Source organism: Falco biarmicus, chromosome Z, assembly GCF_023638135.1.
Source record: "Falco biarmicus isolate bFalBia1 chromosome Z, bFalBia1.pri, whole genome shotgun sequence".
NCBI lineage: Eukaryota > Metazoa > Chordata > Aves > Falconiformes > Falconidae > Falco > Falco biarmicus.
In genome coordinates this window covers 25,338,070-25,359,854 of record NC_079311.1, presented here as the reverse complement: position 1 = coordinate 25,359,854, position 21,785 = coordinate 25,338,070, and the positions used below count along the sequence as shown (strand labels likewise).

The 21,785-nt window shown below is 38.6% G+C and overlaps 1 protein-coding gene across 1 annotated transcript; it reads right to left on the bottom strand.

The window, feature by feature from the left end:
- Window positions 1-9,513: 9,513 nt before the first annotated feature.
- On the bottom strand, window positions 9,514-21,385 carry PJA2 (praja ring finger ubiquitin ligase 2). Its single transcript, XM_056325704.1, has 5 exons — window positions 21,249-21,385; window positions 17,293-17,921; window positions 11,571-11,673; window positions 11,156-11,271; window positions 9,514-9,984 (listed from the first exon to the last, which is right to left on the bottom strand). The coding sequence occupies exons 1-5, from the start codon at window positions 21,316-21,318 to the stop codon at window positions 9,856-9,858; spliced, it is 1,047 nt and encodes a 348-aa protein (XP_056181679.1). The 5' UTR covers window positions 21,319-21,385; the 3' UTR covers window positions 9,514-9,855.
- Between the last annotated feature and the right edge of the window lie 400 nt (window positions 21,386-21,785).

The following is a 21,785-nucleotide window of genomic DNA, read 5'->3' as shown; positions in this document are numbered from 1 at the left end:
CTTTCAGAACAAAACTTCATGGAGTGAAAGGACCTGAAAGGCATTTTGTCACTGAAAGTTCAAAAACCGAGTGAATTCAAAACTTGTTAAAAAAAGCTCCAAGCAAGATACTTGGTGTCTTACAGGGAGAAAGAGAACTGAAGGTGGACTCTGGCTATTACGCTGCTGACAAACATTGCTGAAGATTGCCTGTTCTTCTGCATCACTTCTTTGTTTAAATGATGCTATTAATCCATGTTCCAAATGCTCACTATTCAGTAACAACCTCTTAGCTTAGGCTCTGCTAATTTTTTGTGTGATTTTATAGTTGCTTTGTGTTGGTCCATATGGTTATCTTTCATACTGATAGAAAAAAGGTCTGACAGTCTCATGCACCAACATAGCTTTAATGTAAATAATGAGGACTAAAACTTATGTATCTTTAAAGCAAAAATTTCTCCTTTCTTACACAGCTTGTAATTCAGGCATGTAAAATAATGAAGATATGGCATATATATGTACAGAACTGGTTCTATACAAGCTCCAATGCATTTGACTGCAGTAGCTTAAGAGGAGCCTATTTACAATACTGCTAATAACAACATCTTCCTTTATTAACAAATAGAAAGTTACCACCTTAAAATAGGATTCAGCTACTACCAAACTGCCTGGAATATGCAAACAGCATTTTCAAGTCTATGTCAGTGTTTCTGCAGCTGACATATTCCTACTGCAGCATTAAAACCATGTTAGAAAAGCATTTTGCATGTTTCTGTTTTTAGTAAGAGGAAGGAATTCCACCCATACACAGGGAAGCTCTTCTACCCATTGACAGAGATGATCTTCTACATTAGCAGGTCATAGTACTCAATATACAACAAAGGAATATTTTGGCTTGTAATTTTTATTTCAGCAGGTTTTCCTATCGCAAAGCTATCAAAGAACCACTGGGCCCTAGCTATTATTAATCTGTACTGCCACTGTTACAACAGTAAAATTGTAGCCCTTGCTTCTTTTCAATTAGAAGAGCTGACATAAAATACTTAACCTGACTTGGACCATATAATTCTCATCACCATATTAATTTGAATTTACTTCCTTGAGGTCTTTTTGCAGTCTCCTGTCTGGCAAGCTGAAGACGATTCTGCTTCACAATTGAAATAAGGGCTTGTTTTTACTGGTTTAAAGGTTGTTGAATAAACGCTGAACTATAATGCTGTTTACGCTATCCTTCCTTTTTGTTACCTAATTCTCCTTTACTTCTTCTTGAAAGTCTTCACCTATGCCTCAGGAGGGCAAAGTGACTCTGGTATAAATCAAAATCATGCCCTTTACATTTTGGCCCCAAGACATCATTAAATCCTTATACTTACTCATCAATAATCATCCTTAGTTGTTTTGTCTGATATTATTTATAATATATGGCTCAGAGCAAGGTAATTGTCTACTTACGGACAGGCTTAACACTGAAAAAAACCTCACAATTATGTGGAATTCTAGGACAACAAAGATCTGTAATCAGATTTTGCTTATGAGCCTATAAAGAATAAAGGTTTATTTTTCACATAGTGATATTCCTTCTCTTGCCTAAATAAGTATGCATCTTAGTCGTATGTGTGCACCACACTGACAAAAGGCCTACTATTTTCCTATCTGTTTTCCATTGTGAATATCCTAAAGCACTCAACAGCACAAAATACAGGGAAAAAGAGTGTGGATTCCAAAAACATGCAGATAATATGAAACTCAAATTGCTGAGCTGGGGTTGGTTTTCTTTTCCCGTCTGACATTTTTCACAACAGGATACATATAGCACTAAATTCACAGTATCAATTCAGATGTGCTCACAAAGTTCCTCCATCACCATGGAGGCACCGCCCTATTAAAAAGAGAATGTGGAACAGGTTCCTACAGCTGCATACACTTGTTTTTTTGAGAAAGTAAGTGTAACCCTGGTGTTGCTGCTTTAAAATGTGCCACTTAAGGCAATAATCTTAAATTCACTAGAACACAGTGGGCCTTTTCAGGAGTGATGTCACTGCAAGGTCAAAGCAAGAGATAATGCATCTGGAAATATGCTTTGGGAGTGTATATTGAAATCACATCCATACCAAATATATCATTTTCTCAGAAAAATAGCCTCTTCTCTCTCTGCTAAAATCATCTGACAGATTTTGCATTCAAAACCAGGAAAAAAAAGCCTTTTTCTTTTAGTAATTTATTACACTGTATGTGAAGAATGTGACATGAGCTCATGTTGAAGCCTTGTACTCCCTTGATTCTGCCAGGTACCAATTTTTGTTTAGGTTAGTTTGGACAGGATTTCAATGACAAGGTAGCAACAGTCAGGGACACTTAGGACTGCTGAACAGTCATTTAACCTTTGCCATCAGGTTCCTGCATCCAAAGTCTACACAGAGATGACTGTCAGCTTGTTTGTCTCCTGTATAACACAGGAGAAAGAGCCTTAGCCACTGGTGTTTGTCAGCTGCTCTACAATTCACTAATTGAACCTCCCTCCATAATCAATCAAGCCTCAGTTTAAAGAAGGCTCTCTTTGTATAACCCCAGTGTTCCACAAAACCTTGTTACCTCTGCCTCAACAACAAAGAAGGAGGGGAAAAGAAGTATTTTCAAGGTAAAAGAGCAGCCAGGCAATCGAAGAGGAAACTTACTTTTGTTCTAGTCGTCGTCTTGGCTCTCTGAGCCAGCACAAGTCTGCCAGCGATAGCAGCATACTTCATTCAGTGGCAATAGCTGTGTCTTATTGGGAGATTACGGTATAAATAAATCTTCTCAATTGTTAAAAACTAAAGCCCTACAAATTCTGATTCCATCTGTAAGATGCTGAACTGTTTCCAGTGATTCATATGGATTAAATGTAATTTTTGAATTCCTTTATTGAAATGGTGACACAGGCATTCCCACAAAATCTAATGAGTTTCCGTTAAGCAAGCAGCCCATTACTGCTATATGCCATTGAAAGTCTGGAATGAGTCTTTGTCGGAGCTAGCTTCATGCTTACGCAGCTACCCTGCTACAGCAAGCTCACACAGAGGCAAAAAGCAGCAGCTTGCTCGCTCTGCTTATGCTGAGGCCAGGCAGAGAGCTGGAGCAACCTCACTGCTGCCTCCCCGCAGCAGAGTATGGCTGGGGAAGGTACGAAGGCGATCCATGCCTCTGAAAGCCCTCTCTGCTCCCACCTACAGCAATATGGGATGACCTCTAGAGCTTTCCTCATCCACTCACCCCCACCAGCATCCCAGGTTTGTAACCAAAGCCCACAGTCTTTGCCTTTCTTTCTATTTCTAGGCCAGCTGACTGGCCAAAAGAAGGAACGCAGGGTCACCGATGGGGGAACGAACAGAAGAAGCTGTACTCATGGAATGCCATCGTACTGGGGAAGGAAAGGGCACCTGCTTGCTGGTCCTGGAGTGAGACTGGAAGCTGGTGGAAGAGGTTTGCGGAAGGGGGTAGGAGCAGATGTGTAAAAGACAGCCCTCAACACGTAGCACTCTCAGATTCCCTGTTCTCATCTCACGCATCTGCCCATTACTCAGAGTACTATCTTCTTCCTCTTCCACCAACCCGCTTTGCCACCATAACAAAAACCCCTGTGAACTTAGGATGACTCGAGGAAGCCATGTATTGGACAAATGCTGTCAGGCCCAGCCAGTCCCATTTTGTATTCATATTCTCTTCAAGTGCAAACAAACTGAATTTTGTGAGCATACATCCGGGTATTTATGCAGAAAACCAAGCAGTATTATCAAAGCGTTAGAACAGTTTTCAGGAATCAAATTTAAAGCAGCAATTCCCAACCAGGGGAGGTCTGTCAAAAACCAGAAAAAAGCAAAGTTACAAGGATCACTCAGTAGGTCTTGCTAGTGCCATCAAAAAAAAAGCAAAGAAATTTACAAAATTCTGTGCTTTGCAAAACAGAGCACAAATATAAAATCATATTGTCACGTCAACAAGTTATAATGAGTTTCCTGCTCCCATGAGACAGTATTTCATTCTTCAATTTTTCATTATTCCAATTTAAACCCGGTAAACAACCTCCACAGGAAAAATACCTCAAAAACTACTACAACATACTGTATCTTCATCTTCAGAAGAATTCTATTGTTTAAACACCTAATATTTGTACAATACAACTTTGCAATTCTTTATGCAAACTAAAGAATAAGAGAGTTTTTGTATCTTTAAAAATGGACACAAAAGGTAGAATCCGGGAAATAGTTACAGATTTAACAATTCATCCTAAAGGCTGTCCCTACAAGCTTCATCACCTACCTCTCAATTAAATTAAAGTGAACACGTTTAAAGGAACAGAAAAAAAAATATTTTCAGCATGCTCACAGCAGAAATGGACTACTTGTTCAAAATGGAAAAAGATTATTAGCTTTTTGCACACTGTAGCTACTAAGTTGAGAGAGGTTCTGTTTGGGGTGTGGGCGGGTTTGTGCTTTGTTTGGATTGTTTGGTGTTTTGCGGGGTTTTTTGATGGTTGGCTGTCCTTACATATTGAGCACATAATTTCCCATAGTATAAAAAGTCAATCTGATGATCAGTGAATTCAAGCCTGGAAAGCTAAAAGTCAGACCAGTGATGCACTAAAACTCTATTTTGAGGGGAAATGACATCACACACAAAGCCAGTGACAGATTTACTTTAGACATAGAGGATGAAAATTCAAGGGAAGTGCTAGGGCCAAAGCAGCACCACATGCTAAGGCTCTGAGTCTGTCAAGCACCAGAACTAATAGCGCGCTGTCAAGCGGTAAGTGGAATCAGTGATGCAGAGTTCTGAAATAGTCACAACTGGTGAACTCAGGCAGATGATAAACTGCCTGCAACAAGAGTTTCAATGGAACAGTTCCACTCCAAACCAAGACCAGACATGACTGATGAAGCACATGAAGAAATAACCTGAGGAATTAACTTAAACTACCTTGGACCCAACAGGTTGTTCCATGTCTTGGCAGAGCCAACACAGAAATGGATTAAATGTTTAAAGCAAACACAGAGCAGAGCTGTTCCTGAGTGTTGTTGGATTAACAGCCTCAAAAGGGTGCCAGATTTGTGATTTTGCCTTGACCTCATACTGGAGATTAAAAAACCACAAGAGAATCCAGATGGTACCAATCTCTTTCCAGAATATGAGACAAGTATGACCTGATTGCTATCACAGAAACTTGATAGGATGAATCACACGATGGGAGTGCTATGACTGATGGCTATAAACTATTCAGAAGGGACAGAGAAGGAAGGAGAGGTGGGGCATACTCTCTATGCCAAAAATGGGATTGATTGCACAAAGCTATCTTTGAAAAACAGCAATGTGAATGTCAGAAAGCTTATGGGTGAAAATTAAGAGTTCAAGCTAACAAAGGAAACTGTGGTTGGTGTCTACTACAGGCTACTTGATCAAGGAGATGAGATTAATGAAGAGGTTTTTTTCTTCAAGTGTAGGAACAACCAGACTTGCAGGCCCTGATCCTAATAGGGGACCTGACCCACATGGAAAAGTGTCATGGTGAATTGCAAGCAGTCCAGGTAACTGCTGGAGTGCACTGAGGACAGCTTCCTCATCTAAGTGATGGAGACACCTACCAGAAGAGAGACACCACTGGACCTGTTGTTCACTAATGTGGAAGAATTTATTGGAGAGGTCAAGACTGGAGGTAGCTTGGGCAGCAGCGATCATGAAATGGTGGCATTCTTAATCTTGAGGGGTAAAGGACAGGTAAAAATTAAGAGTCCGGACCCTAAACCTCAAAAGGGCAAGCTTTTGACTGTTTAGGGCAGGGGTCCTCACACCTTTTAACCAGGGGCCGGCGCGGATGCAGTGGCAGGCGGCCATCTGCGGCTGCTTGGTTTCCCCCCCCCACCCCCCGGCAGGGGCGGGGTGTGTGTGTGTGTGTGTGTCTGTAAATACCAGGGGCCGGAATGAGGACCCTGGGGGGGCGTATCTGGCCCATGGGCCATAGTTTGAGGACCCCTCGTTTAGGGTTCTAGTGCATGGGATCCCTTGGGAAGCCACTCTCAGAGGCAAAGAAGTGAATGAGCTGATACATATTTAAAGACATTTATCTTGGTGTGCAAGAACTCTCAAACCCAACATGCAAGAAGTCAGGCAAGAGGCCAGCTTGGCTAAGTCAAGACTTCTCAGTCAAATTAAAACACAAAACCAAATCACATGGGCAGTGGAAGCAAGGATACACATCGTGGGGAGATGGTAGGGATATTGCCTGCAGTGCAGGGAGGAGATCAGGAAAGCCAAAGCACAGCTGGAGCTGAACTTTGCTAGGGACATGATAAAATAGCAAGGGTTTCTTCAGGTACATAGGACAACAAAGGATGGTGAAAGAAACCGTCCCCACCCAGTGGGCAAAACAGCAGACTTGGCTACAGCAGACACAGAGGAGGCTGAGGTACCTCAACACATTTTTGCCTCTGTCTTCACCAGCAAGTGCTCTGGCCACAGCACTCAATTCACAGAATCTACGGGCAGGGACTGGAAGAATGAAGAATCAGCCACTGTAGGAGAAGGGTGCATGGGTTCAAGATCACCTAAGAAACCTAAATGTGCACAGATCCATAGGACCTTATGAAGTATACCTGAGAATCCTGAGGGAACTGGTAGATGAAATTGCTAAGCCACTATTCATCATGTTTAAGAAGTCGTGGCAGTACAGTGAAGTTCCCATCAACTGGAAAATGGGAAACATAACCCTTGTTTTTAAAAAAGGAAAAAAAAGATGATCTGGGAACAACAGGCTAGTCAGCCTCACCTTTGTGCCTAGCAAGATCATTGAACAGATCCTCCTGGAAACTACACTAAGGCACACGGAAAACAGAAAAGTGATTGGTGACAGCCAACATGGCTTTGCTAAGGGCAAACAGTGCCTCACAAACTTGGTGGCCTTCTGTGATGAGGTTATAGCATTGATGAATAAGGGAAGAGCAACTGATCATCTGCCTGAGCTTGTGCAAAGCATCTGATACTGTGCCACGTAACGTCCTTGTCTAGAGATGTGGATTTCACGGATGGACCACTCTGTAGATAAGGAATTGGCCAGATGGCTTCACTCAAAGAGTTGCTGTCAACAGCTCAATGTCTGGGTGGAGTGATGGATGGTGTTCCTTGGGGGGTCTGTATTTGGACCAGTATTAACATCTTTGTCAGGGACATGGACAGGGGGGTTGAGTGTACCCACAGCAAGTCTACAGATGACAACAAGCCAAATGGTGTCACTGATACTCTAGAAGGAAGGAATGCTATCCAGAGGGACCCAGACATGCTGGAGAGGTGAGCCCATGTAAAACCTCATGAAGTCCAACAGAGCCAAGTGCAAGGTCCTGCACCTGGGTCACTGCAACCCCAAACATGGCAGAGGTTAGGCAGTATGTGGATTGAGAGCAGTGCAGCAGAGATGGACTTGCGGGTATTTGATGAAAAACTGAATAATAGCCAGCAATGTGCACCTGCAGCCCAGAAAGCCAATTGAATCCTGGGCTGCGTCAAAAAGAAGTGTGGGCAGCCAAGGGAGGTGATTCTCCCCCTCTACTCTGCTCTCATGAGATCCCACCTGCAGCACCGCATTCAGCATTAGGGCCACCAATATAAGAGGGACATGGACCTGTTAGAAAGAGGCCAAAGATGATCAGAGGGCTGGAGCACCTCTCCCATGAAGACAGGCTGTGAGAGTTGGGGTTGTTCAGCCTGGAGAGGAGAAGGCTCTGGGAGACCTTACAGCAGCCTGCCAGCACCTAAAGGGGCCTACAGGGAAGCGGGAGAGGGACTTTTTGCAGGGGCATGTAGTGGTAGGACAAAGGGGAATGGATTTAAGCTGAAAAAGGGTAGATTTAGATTAGATATTGGAAAGAAATTCTTTACTGTGAGGATGGCAAGACCCTGGAACAGGTTGCCCTGAAAAGCTATGGATGCTCCATCCCCTGGAGTGTCAAGTCAGGTTGGATTGTCCTTTAGACCAGGTTGCTCCGTGGAAGGTGTCCCTGCCCATGGCAGGCAGCATTAGTACAACATGATCTTTAAGGTAGTTTCCAACCAAACCATTCTAATTCAAACTCTTTCTATAGGACATGTAAACAGCTAAATAACCTGTAAGCAGTTATTTCTCTAAGAAAGAAGAATTGCATTTTGCAACTCCATCCATAGAAAAACCAAAAGGCTGGTTTTCCACAAGTATTTAACCAAGTACAGAGTAAGGAAACAGAGGAAAACAGGAGCTTTCTGCATTGTGTAACAAGGAAGGTGTCTGCAGAGCCATGGCTGTTATCAGACAGCTCACTAAGTAACCTTAACAAAAATCCTAAAACATAAACAGGCACAAAAACTAAGGGAACTTCTCCTTTGACCTGAAGGAAGGTTCTTTCCACACTATCTTAAATAGCTATAATGGTGACAGTTAAGAAAAAAAAAAAATGTTTCAGCTGTTAGGCACACAGGTAACAAGTAATTTATCCTTTCAAAACCTGCCATAATTTGAAAGGAAGAAAAAAAAATTTAAAGTTTTTGTTGAGTCTTTTAAAGCAAAAAAAGCATTTAACTTTGGAATATAAATGTTTTTACAAAAATACTAAAATTAATTCAGTTTATATCATGTAGTTAAGTTAGATGCTTCCAATATACTAGTGCATATAGTATATTAGACAAAAAAATAAGCTTGTTTGTTAATGTTCCACATTTGGGCTCACATTCTTGTGCAATGCTAGGTTTTACCTAAGATGAGGAAATAAGATTCTTTTGCAGCTAAATGTTTGTACTTGAAAATGCCTAGAATATTTTCTTTGAGCAAAGAGAAATTTTTCTAGAGAAACATTATACTTTGCAGGGCCTTTTCAAGAACCAGGCCCCTATGAACGAAACAACTTAATATTTAAAGCAGGTACTACAGAACCTGCACAGCAATCTGTTTTGATTTATGAAAAAATAATCAACACAAACATTTGGACATGATCCAAAGGTTTGGATTTTTTTTTTTTACTTTCTACTTTTTGATAAACACATCTACTGGTATCTTTTGAGTATGACCTAGCATATGCTTTTCCAGACACCTTGTTAGAAGGACCTTTCATCTGCATTAGAAGGCAATAAGTAGAAATATCTTAAAAAGAGAGATGGTATACATACATGCAGGAGACCCAATTAGTAGAAGTGAATTTAAATGCAAACTGAAGGGACCAGCTGCCTAGCTCTTACAGCTTTAACTTCTCAGAAACTCAGAAGTTCAAGTGTTGAAGTTCTGTAGTTTATATACTTATTCAGGACACAAACTTTAAAATGGTGCTAGTACTTACTAAAAAAAACCCTACCAAAAGCAGCAATTCAATAATATTCCTCACATAAGGAAAAAATTATTATGGAATAGACTGGTAAGAATTATTGTTCCATTACACAATTTGTTTCCAGTAAAATCAAGTCCTGCAACTGCTGGCATCACAGAACATCTTTACACTTGATACAAATACGAGATCAATTACAAAATCACTCAGTGGCAATAACTGATAGAAACAAATAGTTCAGTTTATTTCTTCAACTTGATAAGCATAACTTACAAGCAGCAGGAACCTGAACAAAGTGCCACAATTATTTTTTGGGAAAAATATATCATAATACAAGCTTTAGACATTACAGTTACCAGAAAAATTCTATCAAGAAAGGCTGCACATGCCTCTCCACTGAAATTTTCAAAGTATTATTGTAAATCTAAAGAGTTTAGAAAGTCCTGAATCCTTTCTAAACTAAATATAGACAGTATTTTACAGATTATATTTTATACATCATTATTTCTGCATTGTAATTAAACAGGTGAAATCTACATTTTTACTTTGGTGGCAAAGATTAATTTCAGTTTGAAGCTCCTGTGGCACCGTGAACAGAAGATGCTGAGCTAGGATCAGATGGAGAGGGAACAGCAGCAGCAGCTTCAGGAAGCACAGGTGCGAGCACAACACGAAAAACTGGGCACGTATCCACCTACAAAAAAACAAAAAGGAAAAAAGCCCAGGTCATTTGCACAGTTTGCATTAAATTCTATTAAACATCTAAAGGTTATTATTTATGAACTATTTAATGTCTTCACAACTGCACTGTCTCAAAGACAAATTTGACTGCATAGCTACCTGGAGCTAAGAGTCATCTAACAAACTCAGAAATTTTTGTTTTGCTTTTGCACCAGTTACATGGAAGATGCAGAGAACCTGCTGTAAGTTTGTCTTCAAATAATTGATTTTACAGGTGGGAATTTTTTTCCTGAGGCAAGGATAACAAACTAGGTACAATCCAAATCTAACAGGAACTATTTTCAGCAACAGTAGTTTTCAAAGAGCAGTTTACTTTGACAGAAAAAGGCAAGACATGTAATACAAGCAATATCAACATGGTAATCAATATTATGGAGGTAAAAAAACCGCCCAACAAAAAAAGAGGTGTTCTGATCTGACTTCCCTAGTCTGATTCAATCTTCCTTTTTTACCTCTTGAGGAAATTACGTGTTATACTGTAAGCTCACTGAGAACTAGCAAGTCCAGCCTCATACTATGCATAAAGTGCAAGTATAAGGAAAAAATACCAAATGAGTCATTACAGTTCTTTTAGTCTAGCCTCAATATGATAAGCCTTTTGAAGACATTTGGAAGGAAACTAATTACAAGTTATGAAAATTATATCTAATACAATATAGATTTACCAAAGGTGTTTTTTTAAACTTAATCTAGAAGCATTGCAGTAGTTCTCCCACCAACCTACGGTGACCAACTGTCACTATAAATGGTGACATTCTGACAAAACAGATTACTTTGCTCTTCTCAGAGAAAACAACCCATTTTCTTTACTTCAAGGTAAGAGTACAGAAAGATTTTCTCATACCAAAGCTAGTTATGACTTAACCATCTCTTTCATTCTTACTAAAAGCAGACCATGTTTTCCCTCACAGAAGTACCCCCTCTATTCAAGAAGTTGCCCTTTAGGCAAGTACAGGTATAAATTACTTCTCATTTGCACTCAAATTTGGTTCCATAATGCATAAAATTAACAGCTAGTTATTTCTTCATATTTCATCCCATTTTCAAGAAGTTAAATCTCTTCTTCCCAGAAGAACGCAAATACTCAAAAAAACACAACACCCCACCAATCCTGTAGCACTTACCTTCTGTAAGAAATGAATTATACAAATTTTGTGAAACATATGATGACAGGGGAGCTCCGTTACAATTTCACCTTCCACATATCCTTTGCAACAGATAGCACAACACTGCTCTTGACCTGTACCCATGATCAAGAAAAAGCATTATTATTATCATCTTGTTCTACATCTAAGATGAGCTCAAATTAAAATACGTATCTTAATATACTAATGACTACAAGATAGAATTACACTCCAGTAAAAATTAGTTTTCCAAACTGACTAAAGTTATATTCAGTTTCATTCAAGATTCAAAACCTCTTAGAACAACATTGCCAGCTGCAGATTAAGCATGTTTAAGTATTTCATCTACAGCATTATAGAAAGCTATTTGTTCTTATAAATTTTATGGAAAAAAATTAAGAACTAACTTCCATACCATTATTTGCGATGACAACATGTGGCAAACAATCTATGGTTTCCTTGGCAGCTGGTGGAAGAAAGAGTTCAACCTCAGACGACTGCAGATTTTCCACAGGACTCTGAAAAGGTTGAGCAGAGACCAAGTTCTTACTCACAAATGTAACATTCCATATAAAAACAAATAAGCAAGAAAAGTAATCAAATTATAATAGTATTACTTTCATAAATGGAAGTTATGTCTATCAGACTAATAGTACATCCACTTTAATGAGATGAAACAAGGTTGAAACAGTAACAGCTTGTTTAAGTCTTCTCAAAAGTATCAGGACAGCTTAATTATTTACTGAATGTTTATTTATTTTATGAAGTTTCAGAAGAGGCAGCAAGTAAAAAGTGTAACAGAGCTTAGGAATACAAAACTGTCATTACATTTCACTTTCTGGAAATAAAAGCCTCGTTAATGTGTTTCCTGGCTTCAACCACTAAATTACTCAGGTACAAACAAAAATATTAAGTACCTCAGCTACAATACCAATGTAAATTTTCAGCAAAACCCCCGGATCCACATAAGTCATTATACAGATGAGAAACACTTAAGACATAGTCCTCTGGAGTCATCCTGTTTGAAACTTAGATTTTTCACCATACAAACTTTAAGACTCCAGTGCTACAGCAGGCAGATTTGATGTTTACATCATACATTCAACACCGTAAGACACTGAAAGGATCTCCAGTAGAAAAAAACACCACAGAACTCAGATTGGTTATATTCCTTAAGATATTTACTAGATAGACATCTTTGAACAGCAGAACGAAATGAAACTGAAGAGCCAAGAACACAAGAGGCACTGAGTTCATAACGGGTGTGACTAGTTCATTCCGTAGAAGTACAACTGCTTGCTAATCAGCATGGCAATTATTCATTCTAACAGCCATCAATCTCCCTTGGTAAGAAGTTTAAGATAACCTGACATTTTTGTAATGTTTGGGGCACACTTAACTAAAAATACCAAAAATATACTAGAGAAACATTGGATTATACACAAACATCTTCAACAGGCTCTCCTCTTGAACTTCAGAGAAAGTTACTAGAGCTACAGCCTGAAAACATGCCCCGAGTTTTATCACAGTGGTAAGGTAGCTCAGGCAACCATCCCACCATAGATCTAAACTAGCAGGTTTGCACCTACAGTCAAGTGTTCATTACAGAGAGATCAGCGTGAACTATCAGGCATATTTACAGCTCCTACTGCCACGCAGGCTCGTATTTAGAAATCTGGTAATTTACAGGAAGTCCTGGGACAGTTATCCCTAGTGCAGTATGCAAGTCCATCTACAACATAGGTACACTCTTCCAATTTAAACAGCTTAAAAACATTCAATTCTGCTACAGCAGACAATACCACCTTACTTTAAGGTGATTTTAGAACTTACATTTGTATTTTGCTACAGCTGCAGCGATCTGAGATTAATTTGTAGGAAAAAATACTATGCTTACTGAGATTAACTACCACAGCTGGAAAAATTAGATAAGACTCCAGACAGAAGGATTAGTATTACATGTGTCTAACCTCTGTCTATATCTAGTATGAGTAGTGAAACAGAAAGCAGTTTTCAAAAGCATTGTATTGTTTGCTTTTGAAAGCTACACAAAAAAGCATCACCAACAAAGCCTCACAATGAATCTGATGCTTAAAACCACATCCTCAAAATGAAAGCAGAGCAAAGTAGTGTCCATTTTACAACTTTTGTCAGATACCTTTATTTCCTTCCTCTTATTACTTATGCAACTGTTTACCACTCCATGTACCATAAGCCAAATGCTGGACACTACTAAAAAGAGTGCTATAGCCTAGAGGGTTTGACCTCCTTACATCAGTGAATCAGCACAGGAAATGTTCACACATGAAGTCACTATACTGCTAATGCTATAAACCAAACACTCCTGGCTAAGTACTTTCCTTAAAAGAAATGGAAGTAAAAAAAGTCACTCATAGGTTATTACATTTTAGGATTGCAGAGTCTTATTAAAAATAGGTGTGTTCTATATAAGATATATTCACTACTTTTCCCATCCAAATGGGACAATTATGATGGATTTCCTCCTCCCCTCCCCAATTAAAATACACTTGAATTTTCAATGCATTACCATGTCACATCCCTTTCAAGTGTTTCACAGCTACAGTAAATTTGTTTGCTGGATAGAGAAGTTTTGGAAAGATTTGAGCTATAATAGACTCTCAAAATTAATTGTTTTTATAGGTGAAAAAGACCTGATTAATGAATGTCCTATTTTAGATAAGAGAATTTGGGGAAAGTTAAGGGAGGTGCATTAAGTAAATCAGTAACAAGTTGGAGGAAGTCACAGTCATTAGATAGGTTATTAATGATGCTATAATTAAACTCAATCCAACCTGTTCATCGAATCAGAATAACACCTAAAGCTAGTCAAAACGCAGACTTCTCCATTACAAAACACCTGGTGTAAAAATACTTAGTGCAGAAAGCAGATGGGTTGCTTTTTAAACTTGAAGCAAAAACACAGGCACGTTGCGCCCATAAGGTAGAACCAGACTAAGCAAGATTTAAGTAATAGCTGTGTGCTCTAAAGCCAGATCTAAATAACACTAAAATAGCAAAACTGGCAACAAGTAGCCTGTTAGAAAGACAAATATAAATACATGTGTAGTATTTAACTGCCAAGTGGCAAACCAGCCGGGGATATAGTTATTCAAACAGAATGAAAACACATGCAAGCAGTAAGAGGGAAGGTGAGAGCTGAAGTTGTAGAACAAGCAGAAAGTTTTCTGGTGAAACTAATCATCATGCAGCAAAATGCCTAGCAGAACCAGAACAAACCCTGATCCCCAAAAGATCAACTATGTCAAGAACTGATGAAATCACTCCCTTTACTCTTGGGGAGAGGGATGAGGAGCATAAGATACCAATCATGAAGACTACAACTAGTTTCAGTTCTCACCTCCCTCAAAGAGCTCTCAAACCTGATCACCTTGACCTAAGGTACCTCTCAGTGACCTCTAACTCCCTAGTTGATACATACATACAGTTGCAATAAAACTACAGAACAAAAATAGTCATATATTACAAACATTTCCTATACACATTATAAATTGAAAAATCAGAAATTGCATTTCACAGCAGAAAGCAAAGACATTTTCAGCAATATCTTACCCAAAATGCAGTGTACAGCATTTTCGGGAAAAAAAATATTTTTTAAAAAAAATACTTTAGTGATGCAAAAGTCAAACTGAAGTAACTTTTCCAGTGTGGGTATCTAAGTAAGCACTGTGATGATAGTACCAGAGGCAAGGAAAAGGCTTTGTAATACTATGACATACTTAATATTTCAGTGAAAGATTTTACTATTTCAAATCTGTGGAACACATTTCGACATCTTTATCTACAGTTGGCTGACAATGAGGCAAGTTGTGTTTAAAAGCTGTTCTGAATGTCCTTCCAAGAACACAAGTCCCTAATCTATCTTAATCTCTTAATAAAATATAATGTGACCATGTCCTTGACTGGGTTACACTGGACTAGCCATCTGCAAGTCCTGTTTTCTAGAAAGCAGAAAACATTATATCCTAATCCTGTCTACATCTTGATGTGGTCATTATACAGGATCTCAGCAAACAAAATTAACTCTGAATAGACAGACATTATAGAGCCTTTTTCTGCTTACTTTCTCTCAGCTTCCAAAAGTACTTGCAATATTGCCTCGGAGAAATATTGAACAGTACTGTGTAAGCCTTGCTCTTATTTTCTGAAGAAATTTTAGTACCTATCTTCACACTGGAAAGAAAGGCACTCTATATATTCTGCTTGATATGTGGAGGAAATAGTCAGAATTCTTACTTAAAACCCATATTGTTCATTTCGTTACAGTCAATATAGTTGTTCCTTTTACTACTCAGTTACCATTTTTTGCTGACTAATTCCAATAATGCCAGACTTCTGTGCTCACTGTAAAGTTTCAGACATGTAAGTGCTAAAATTAAAGCACAAATGCTTTCTTCTTGCCCAAGATCCACAGCAACCTGTACCACAGTTCTTGAGAATAACTACCTTTGACCTTTGCACTCATATCTGCTTGCCAAGTCTGTTCAATGACAGTCCAGTTCCTGATGACACCAACAGAATTACAGCATCTTCTCAGTCAGCCACACTTATAGCCATAGGATTGCTTTTACAGGTCAGCCTGTGAAGACTGCACATACTTCTCCCGACAGAGTAACTAAGGAAGTGTTGTTACACAGTAATAAGAAAGGAACACTCAGCTCTAACAACCTCAGTCTCCTCTTCAAGTGTTAACATATAGATTAAAGAAAAAAAAACGGATTAATTTTGCCTCTCTAAACAGTTCCTCTTGCTTTGGTCAAAGGACGAGGTCAACTGCTTCTGTAGTTCTGGTTTTTGATGAAGTGAGAACCAGCAGCTATGAAAGAGACAAGACATTTTCTCTATACAACTACAAAATACTGCTTTCATAGTAAGGATATCAACAGACTTCCTACACATGAATAGGCAGGTCTGAAGTGTCTCCAGATGAGTAATGCTAACAAGATGCTACACAGCTGGAGAAGGCCCTATGGTACTCTATCTTAAGTAATATCGACCTCCCATATACCTTGGGGGATGCAAGTTATGTGGAAACGGAATGACTGGCAACTTCTGGGAACAATGCTTCCACCCCCTTGGAAACCCCCCCATGAAGTTTATTCATGCAATCATTAATTCTGCACATATGAGAAAAGTATCTATTATTGTCCCACCAACTATCAGCTTTAGAAAGCATTTTAAACAGTCCTTGGTATTTTGTCTGCAAGCAGACTATGACATAGTATCTGCTCTGTTCACCTCTAAGAGCTAGTAGTCTAACTGTCCCTTGCTGCCACTAAAGTTGTCACACACAAAACATTCACTTTAATTGTTGTAACACTATATGATATGTCTACCCATCATTTAACTCTTATTTTGACAAATACCCTGCAGGGGAAACTTCTGGCAGTGCAAGAATTGTCACATTGGATCAAACTGAATTTCAGCTAGCTCCATATTCACTATGACAGTGACTTACATCATGTAAACCAGAAGAGACAAAGATCATAACCTTGCTAGTTCTTGATAACAAGTACTCTGGTTTATCCAAAGTTAGAGACAGAAAGTAATCAGAACAAGCTTTTATCTTGTTCTGCTTGTGTGATTTTTTTTTTTTTTTTATTATTTTAAAAACACAGAATCCAGACCTGGCAAACACAGAAAAGTCTTCTACTGAGGAATAAAAAAAAAAAAAAATCAGATACCCAATTGTACTCTTGCAAAAAAAAAAAAAAACCAAAACAAAAAACAAGGTGTACCAATTCACCCATAGCAAAAGAAAGCTATGTATGAATAGCTATGTAGGGAATCTGGCAACATTCTTTAAAATAATTTAAATGGTGTATGCTTACGATGGTAGAAATAATTACTTTTTTCCTTTAAGAAATAAACACGTTCTAAAAGGAGTAGCACTGATCAATGACTTACTTTAAATGACTACATCACTTTAAAAACTTCCAACATTTATTTTCAAACTTGCAGACCTGAAAGTTCAAGCTAAAACATGAATGCACTTCTCCTGATTCTCCCACTTTTCAGATTATGCTGAAAAAGGATTCAGTAATAAAAACTTATGCCACAACATCACTGATATAATATCACCAAAAATAGTTTAATACCTCCACAATTTGCTGCACCTCCTGTGTTTCGTGACTGGGACCACTTGGTTTACTTGATATATTCTGTATAGCTTGATGATCAGCAGAAGATTTAGATGTCTTGTTGTCTAGACATGCCAGGCCTGGATCTGTGCCAGAATCTCTCATTAAAGGTATTGGTTCTATTTCTTCATAACTTCCTCCAGGAACACCGTGGCAGAGAGTGAATAAACTGGACTTTAACTCAGAAAAAATCATAGTCTCCTCTACTAACTTAGAAAGTATTCTATCTAGGGTTTGCTGAAATAAACTTGCCATTTCACTTGCCAAATCTCTGTCTTCATCATCATCTTCCTCTCCATCATTGCTATCTGGCTGAGAGGAGCCATTATTTACCAAAGCAATTCCATTCTGACCATTCAAATTATTGCACTCTCCAGATGCATAATTTCCAAGGTCAACAGAATTCTCAAAAGGACCTGTAAGGTTTGAGATTTGGATGCCTTCCAGACCAGAGAATGGAGAAGATGGTGTGTTCACTTCAGAATTTTGGCTTGATGTGTTTTGGGAACTGGGTTCTTGGTTTCCAGTATTTTGGGGTAAAGACTCATTTAATAAACCAGAAGAAACCTGATCCAATGGACTGCAACCTACAGAGAAAGATGTAAAAAACAATACATTGAAATAATAAAAAATTGAAATATTCTTGTCTAGAACAGCTGCTTATGAAAAAGAAAAGATAGTCCACTAGGACTCCAGTGCAATTTGATTAGAGAAACATTTAACCCAGATGCAGTCATTTTTCACTAAAATATTTACCTTCTCATTTATATAAGCTAGGCATATAAAAAACAGACTTAAGTGATACAATTTCATCTCGGCCTGTGACAGCAAAAAAACCCCAAGTTTTAAAAGGAACATGTTTATAAGCAGCATTTTTACATTGTTTACAAAAAAGGAAATTTTAAGATGAGAACAGGAAATCTGAAAAAAAAAACCAAACCAACTCTTGGAAAGTTAAAAAGCTACAACACTTCTTTCCATAAGTTAAAAATCGGACTATCCATTCATTAGCAGGCTAAATTGTGTCTCTGTAAGCCACCTATTGCTACTATAAATTCCATAGTAATAGCACTATATTTTGTATATGAAGCTGTGAGTGCAATTCCTCATAAGAAAATAGTAGAGATGAATGTGGAATTAAAGTTAGGAGTTACCATCATTGCAAATTGTTTGGTTATATTACATTTCAATACCTCTTGCATAAAGGGACAATAAATGTCAAACCCAGCAGCAGAAGTTAGGTAAACACATGTATAGTGCTGCTACTACAAAATTAATGTTTAGTTCAAGTAATTTTTAAACTCCTAATCAAGGCAATAGTCCAAACTATTTTTGAACATACAAAGGCGTGCATAGCTTGATGAGAATATCTGAAGTTTTTGAGTCTGTATTTAGACATTTGGTAACTTAAACCACAAGACCAAAAAGACACTATGGTTAACTGAAGTGATTCCCTGGCATGTTATTTTAAAAGCAACTAGAGGTAAGGAACCATGCAAAACTAGTGTTGCAGGATTAAAAGTGAAAAAAAAGAAAAAAGTATCTCATCTAAAGAGCTAGAGCTTGCCTAGGTTGTTGAATTCATGCCACTGAATTAAAAGCTGTGCCTCTCAGCGCTAGAGGTGTGGCTTGCAGGAAGCAATACTGTAACATTACATTTTATCTAATTAAAGTCTTCAAGTTCCCTCACAAAATTGAACAGCTGACACTGGAAGGCAGGCCCCTCTGGAGATCATCCAGTCTGCTGCTCTTGCTCAGAATCGCCTATAGTAGGTTACCAAGGACCATGTCCAGTCATATTTCTATTATTTCCAAGGATATAGTCTTCTACACATCTTCCACAGTTGCTTAGATATATCCAAGATATCAAGCCAGTTAGTAAGGAAACACGTAGTATATTTTAGGTAGTACTGCCTCACCAAAAAAAATAAGTATCAAATGTGGAAAAAAGTAACCTACTTAAATCAATCCAAAACATTTCTCAAAGCTAGATTTGAAAGTCTGTAATACAGAAAAAGACCAAGTATATAAAGCATGGCATTTTTTTATTAGACTTACTACAGAAAAATAAGTCACTCAGAATTTATATACAAAGCAACTGCATTAAGAACAAGGAGATAAGAAATAGGCCATTTAGAGTGTATTATGAACCATAAAATAACAGCATGTTTATTTCTGAGTAAGTGAAACAAGAAAGTTGGTAGCATTAGACAGTAGGAAGATCTCTACAAGTGTCAACACTGCCTTACAGGAAACAAGCTAACTAGATATAAGTACATAAAGTATATAAAGCATATAAAACTGAAAATGTTCAAGTAACAAAAAAAATAAAATTACCTCGATATGATCTACAACACACAGCTGTCTTCAAGATGAATGACATATGACAAAGTTACATTAGCTCTATGCTATTATAAAAGGAGAAAATTAGGAGAAAGCAGATACAAAATAGCTTATAAAGGAAAGATAAGAAAAATGTTACTTTATAGAAATCATAGAGTCATTTAGGTTGGAAAACACCTTTAAGATCATCGAGTCCAATTGTTAATCTAACATGGCCAAGCCCACCACTAAACAATATCCCTAAAAGCCACATCTATACATCTTTTAAACACCTCCAGGGATGGCGGCACAACCACTTCCTTGTGCAGCTCATTCCAATGCTTGACCACTCTTCACCCAGTGAAGAAATGTTTCTTAATATCTAATTTCCCCTAGTGCAATTTGAGGTTGTTTCCTCCTGTCCTATCACTTGTTACCTGGAAGAAGAGACCAACTCCCACCTGTCTACTACTTCCTTTCAGGAAGTTGTAGAGGGTGCTAAGAAGCTCCCTGAGCTTCCCTTCTCCAGACTAAACACCCCCAGTCCCCTCAGCCGCTCCTCATCAGACCTGTGCCCCAGCCCCTTCCCCAGCCCCGCTGCCCGCCTCTGGACACGCTCCAGCCCCTCAATGTCCCCCTTGCAGTGAGGGGCCCAGACCTGAACACAGGGTTCGAGGGGCGGCCTCACCAGTGCCCAGTGCAGGGGGACGGTCACTGCCCTGGTCCTGCTGGCCACACTGTGTCTGATACAGGCCAGGGTGCTGCTGGCCTTTTTGGTGCCCTGGGCACACTGCTGGCTCGTATTTGGCCAGCTGTCAAAAACACCCCTAGGTCCTTTTCTCCAGGGCAGCTTTCTAGCCCGTCTTCCCCAAGCCTGTAGTGTTGCATGGGCTTGTTGTGACCCAGGTGCAGGACTCAGCACTTTGGAAGATCTGAGGCTATGTGACACTTTTTATCAGAAAACCTCATACAGTTAAGAAGATGGGAATATGTTCTAATCCAGCCAGCAGGTTTTTATTTCTTTATGAAATTATTGTTCAGGTGTTGAACTCACAAGAGACATTTTGGGAAATATTAACATTCAATATTCATTGAACAAGAAAAGGAAGTGGTCTGACTGGTATACACAAATAAAAAAAGAACCTTTAAGAATATTTTGTAGGCTTAAATTAATTCCCACTGACAGAGACAGCAAACTGGTCCATGGTACATCAAGTATTTTATAGCCAAGTTCCAAACAGAAGGTTTGAATAGGTATTCTCTTCCAAACATGATTTGTAATTTGAAGACAAAATTATTTAGATAGTTAGAAAACATTAACTCATTCAGGAATGCCCTTCTTCAGATGAAATTAAACAGCCTAAAATAGACTAATTTGCCTTCATGTTAAGTTTCATTCTGTAAAGCCATATGAAATGTACTTTACACATGATATTTGTCTATTCTCTTCCCTTCACATTTCTCTATGCCCTCCTCCTCTACTCCCAAGCAACCCAGTTTGCATTGTAATGGTAAATACACAAAGATATGCACATACATAAATAATTTTCTCTGAACATCTTCCAATTCTAATTGTTCGCAGACTTTCTTACCTTTGTGATCATCTAAAGTGGATGTAGACATATCTTCTTCCATATTACTATCTGTAGTGGTGCGGTACATTCTTGAGTTTGTGGCAGACTATTCTGTTATCTTCTTAACACTGCTACATGAGATTACGAAGGAAAGAAAAAGATAGAGATTCATTAGACAACAATGTCCTTATGAATACCCTCTTCCCCAACTCTTTGATATGATTGCTCTCGCAAGGAATCTCCCAATTCTTAAAAGTCTTGAGCTGCACTAGCAGTACAATTATTAAGACGGTGAAGAGCTCTGGACACTCGTGTTATAAAAGCATGTAACAAATTTCATCTACACTAAGACAAGCAGTCGTCTTGCCCCCATCTTGAAGGTTTTGTAATCAATAACAGGGATTTACAAAAAAATTAAAAATAGTCCAGATGTCATATGACTTTTTTGAATGCGATTCACTTCTGCACATAGCTCTGACAACACATATGTCAGCTTGCAAAAAAAACATTTGCAAGCACTGTAGTGGAAAAGCCTTCAGGTAATGCAGCACAGTT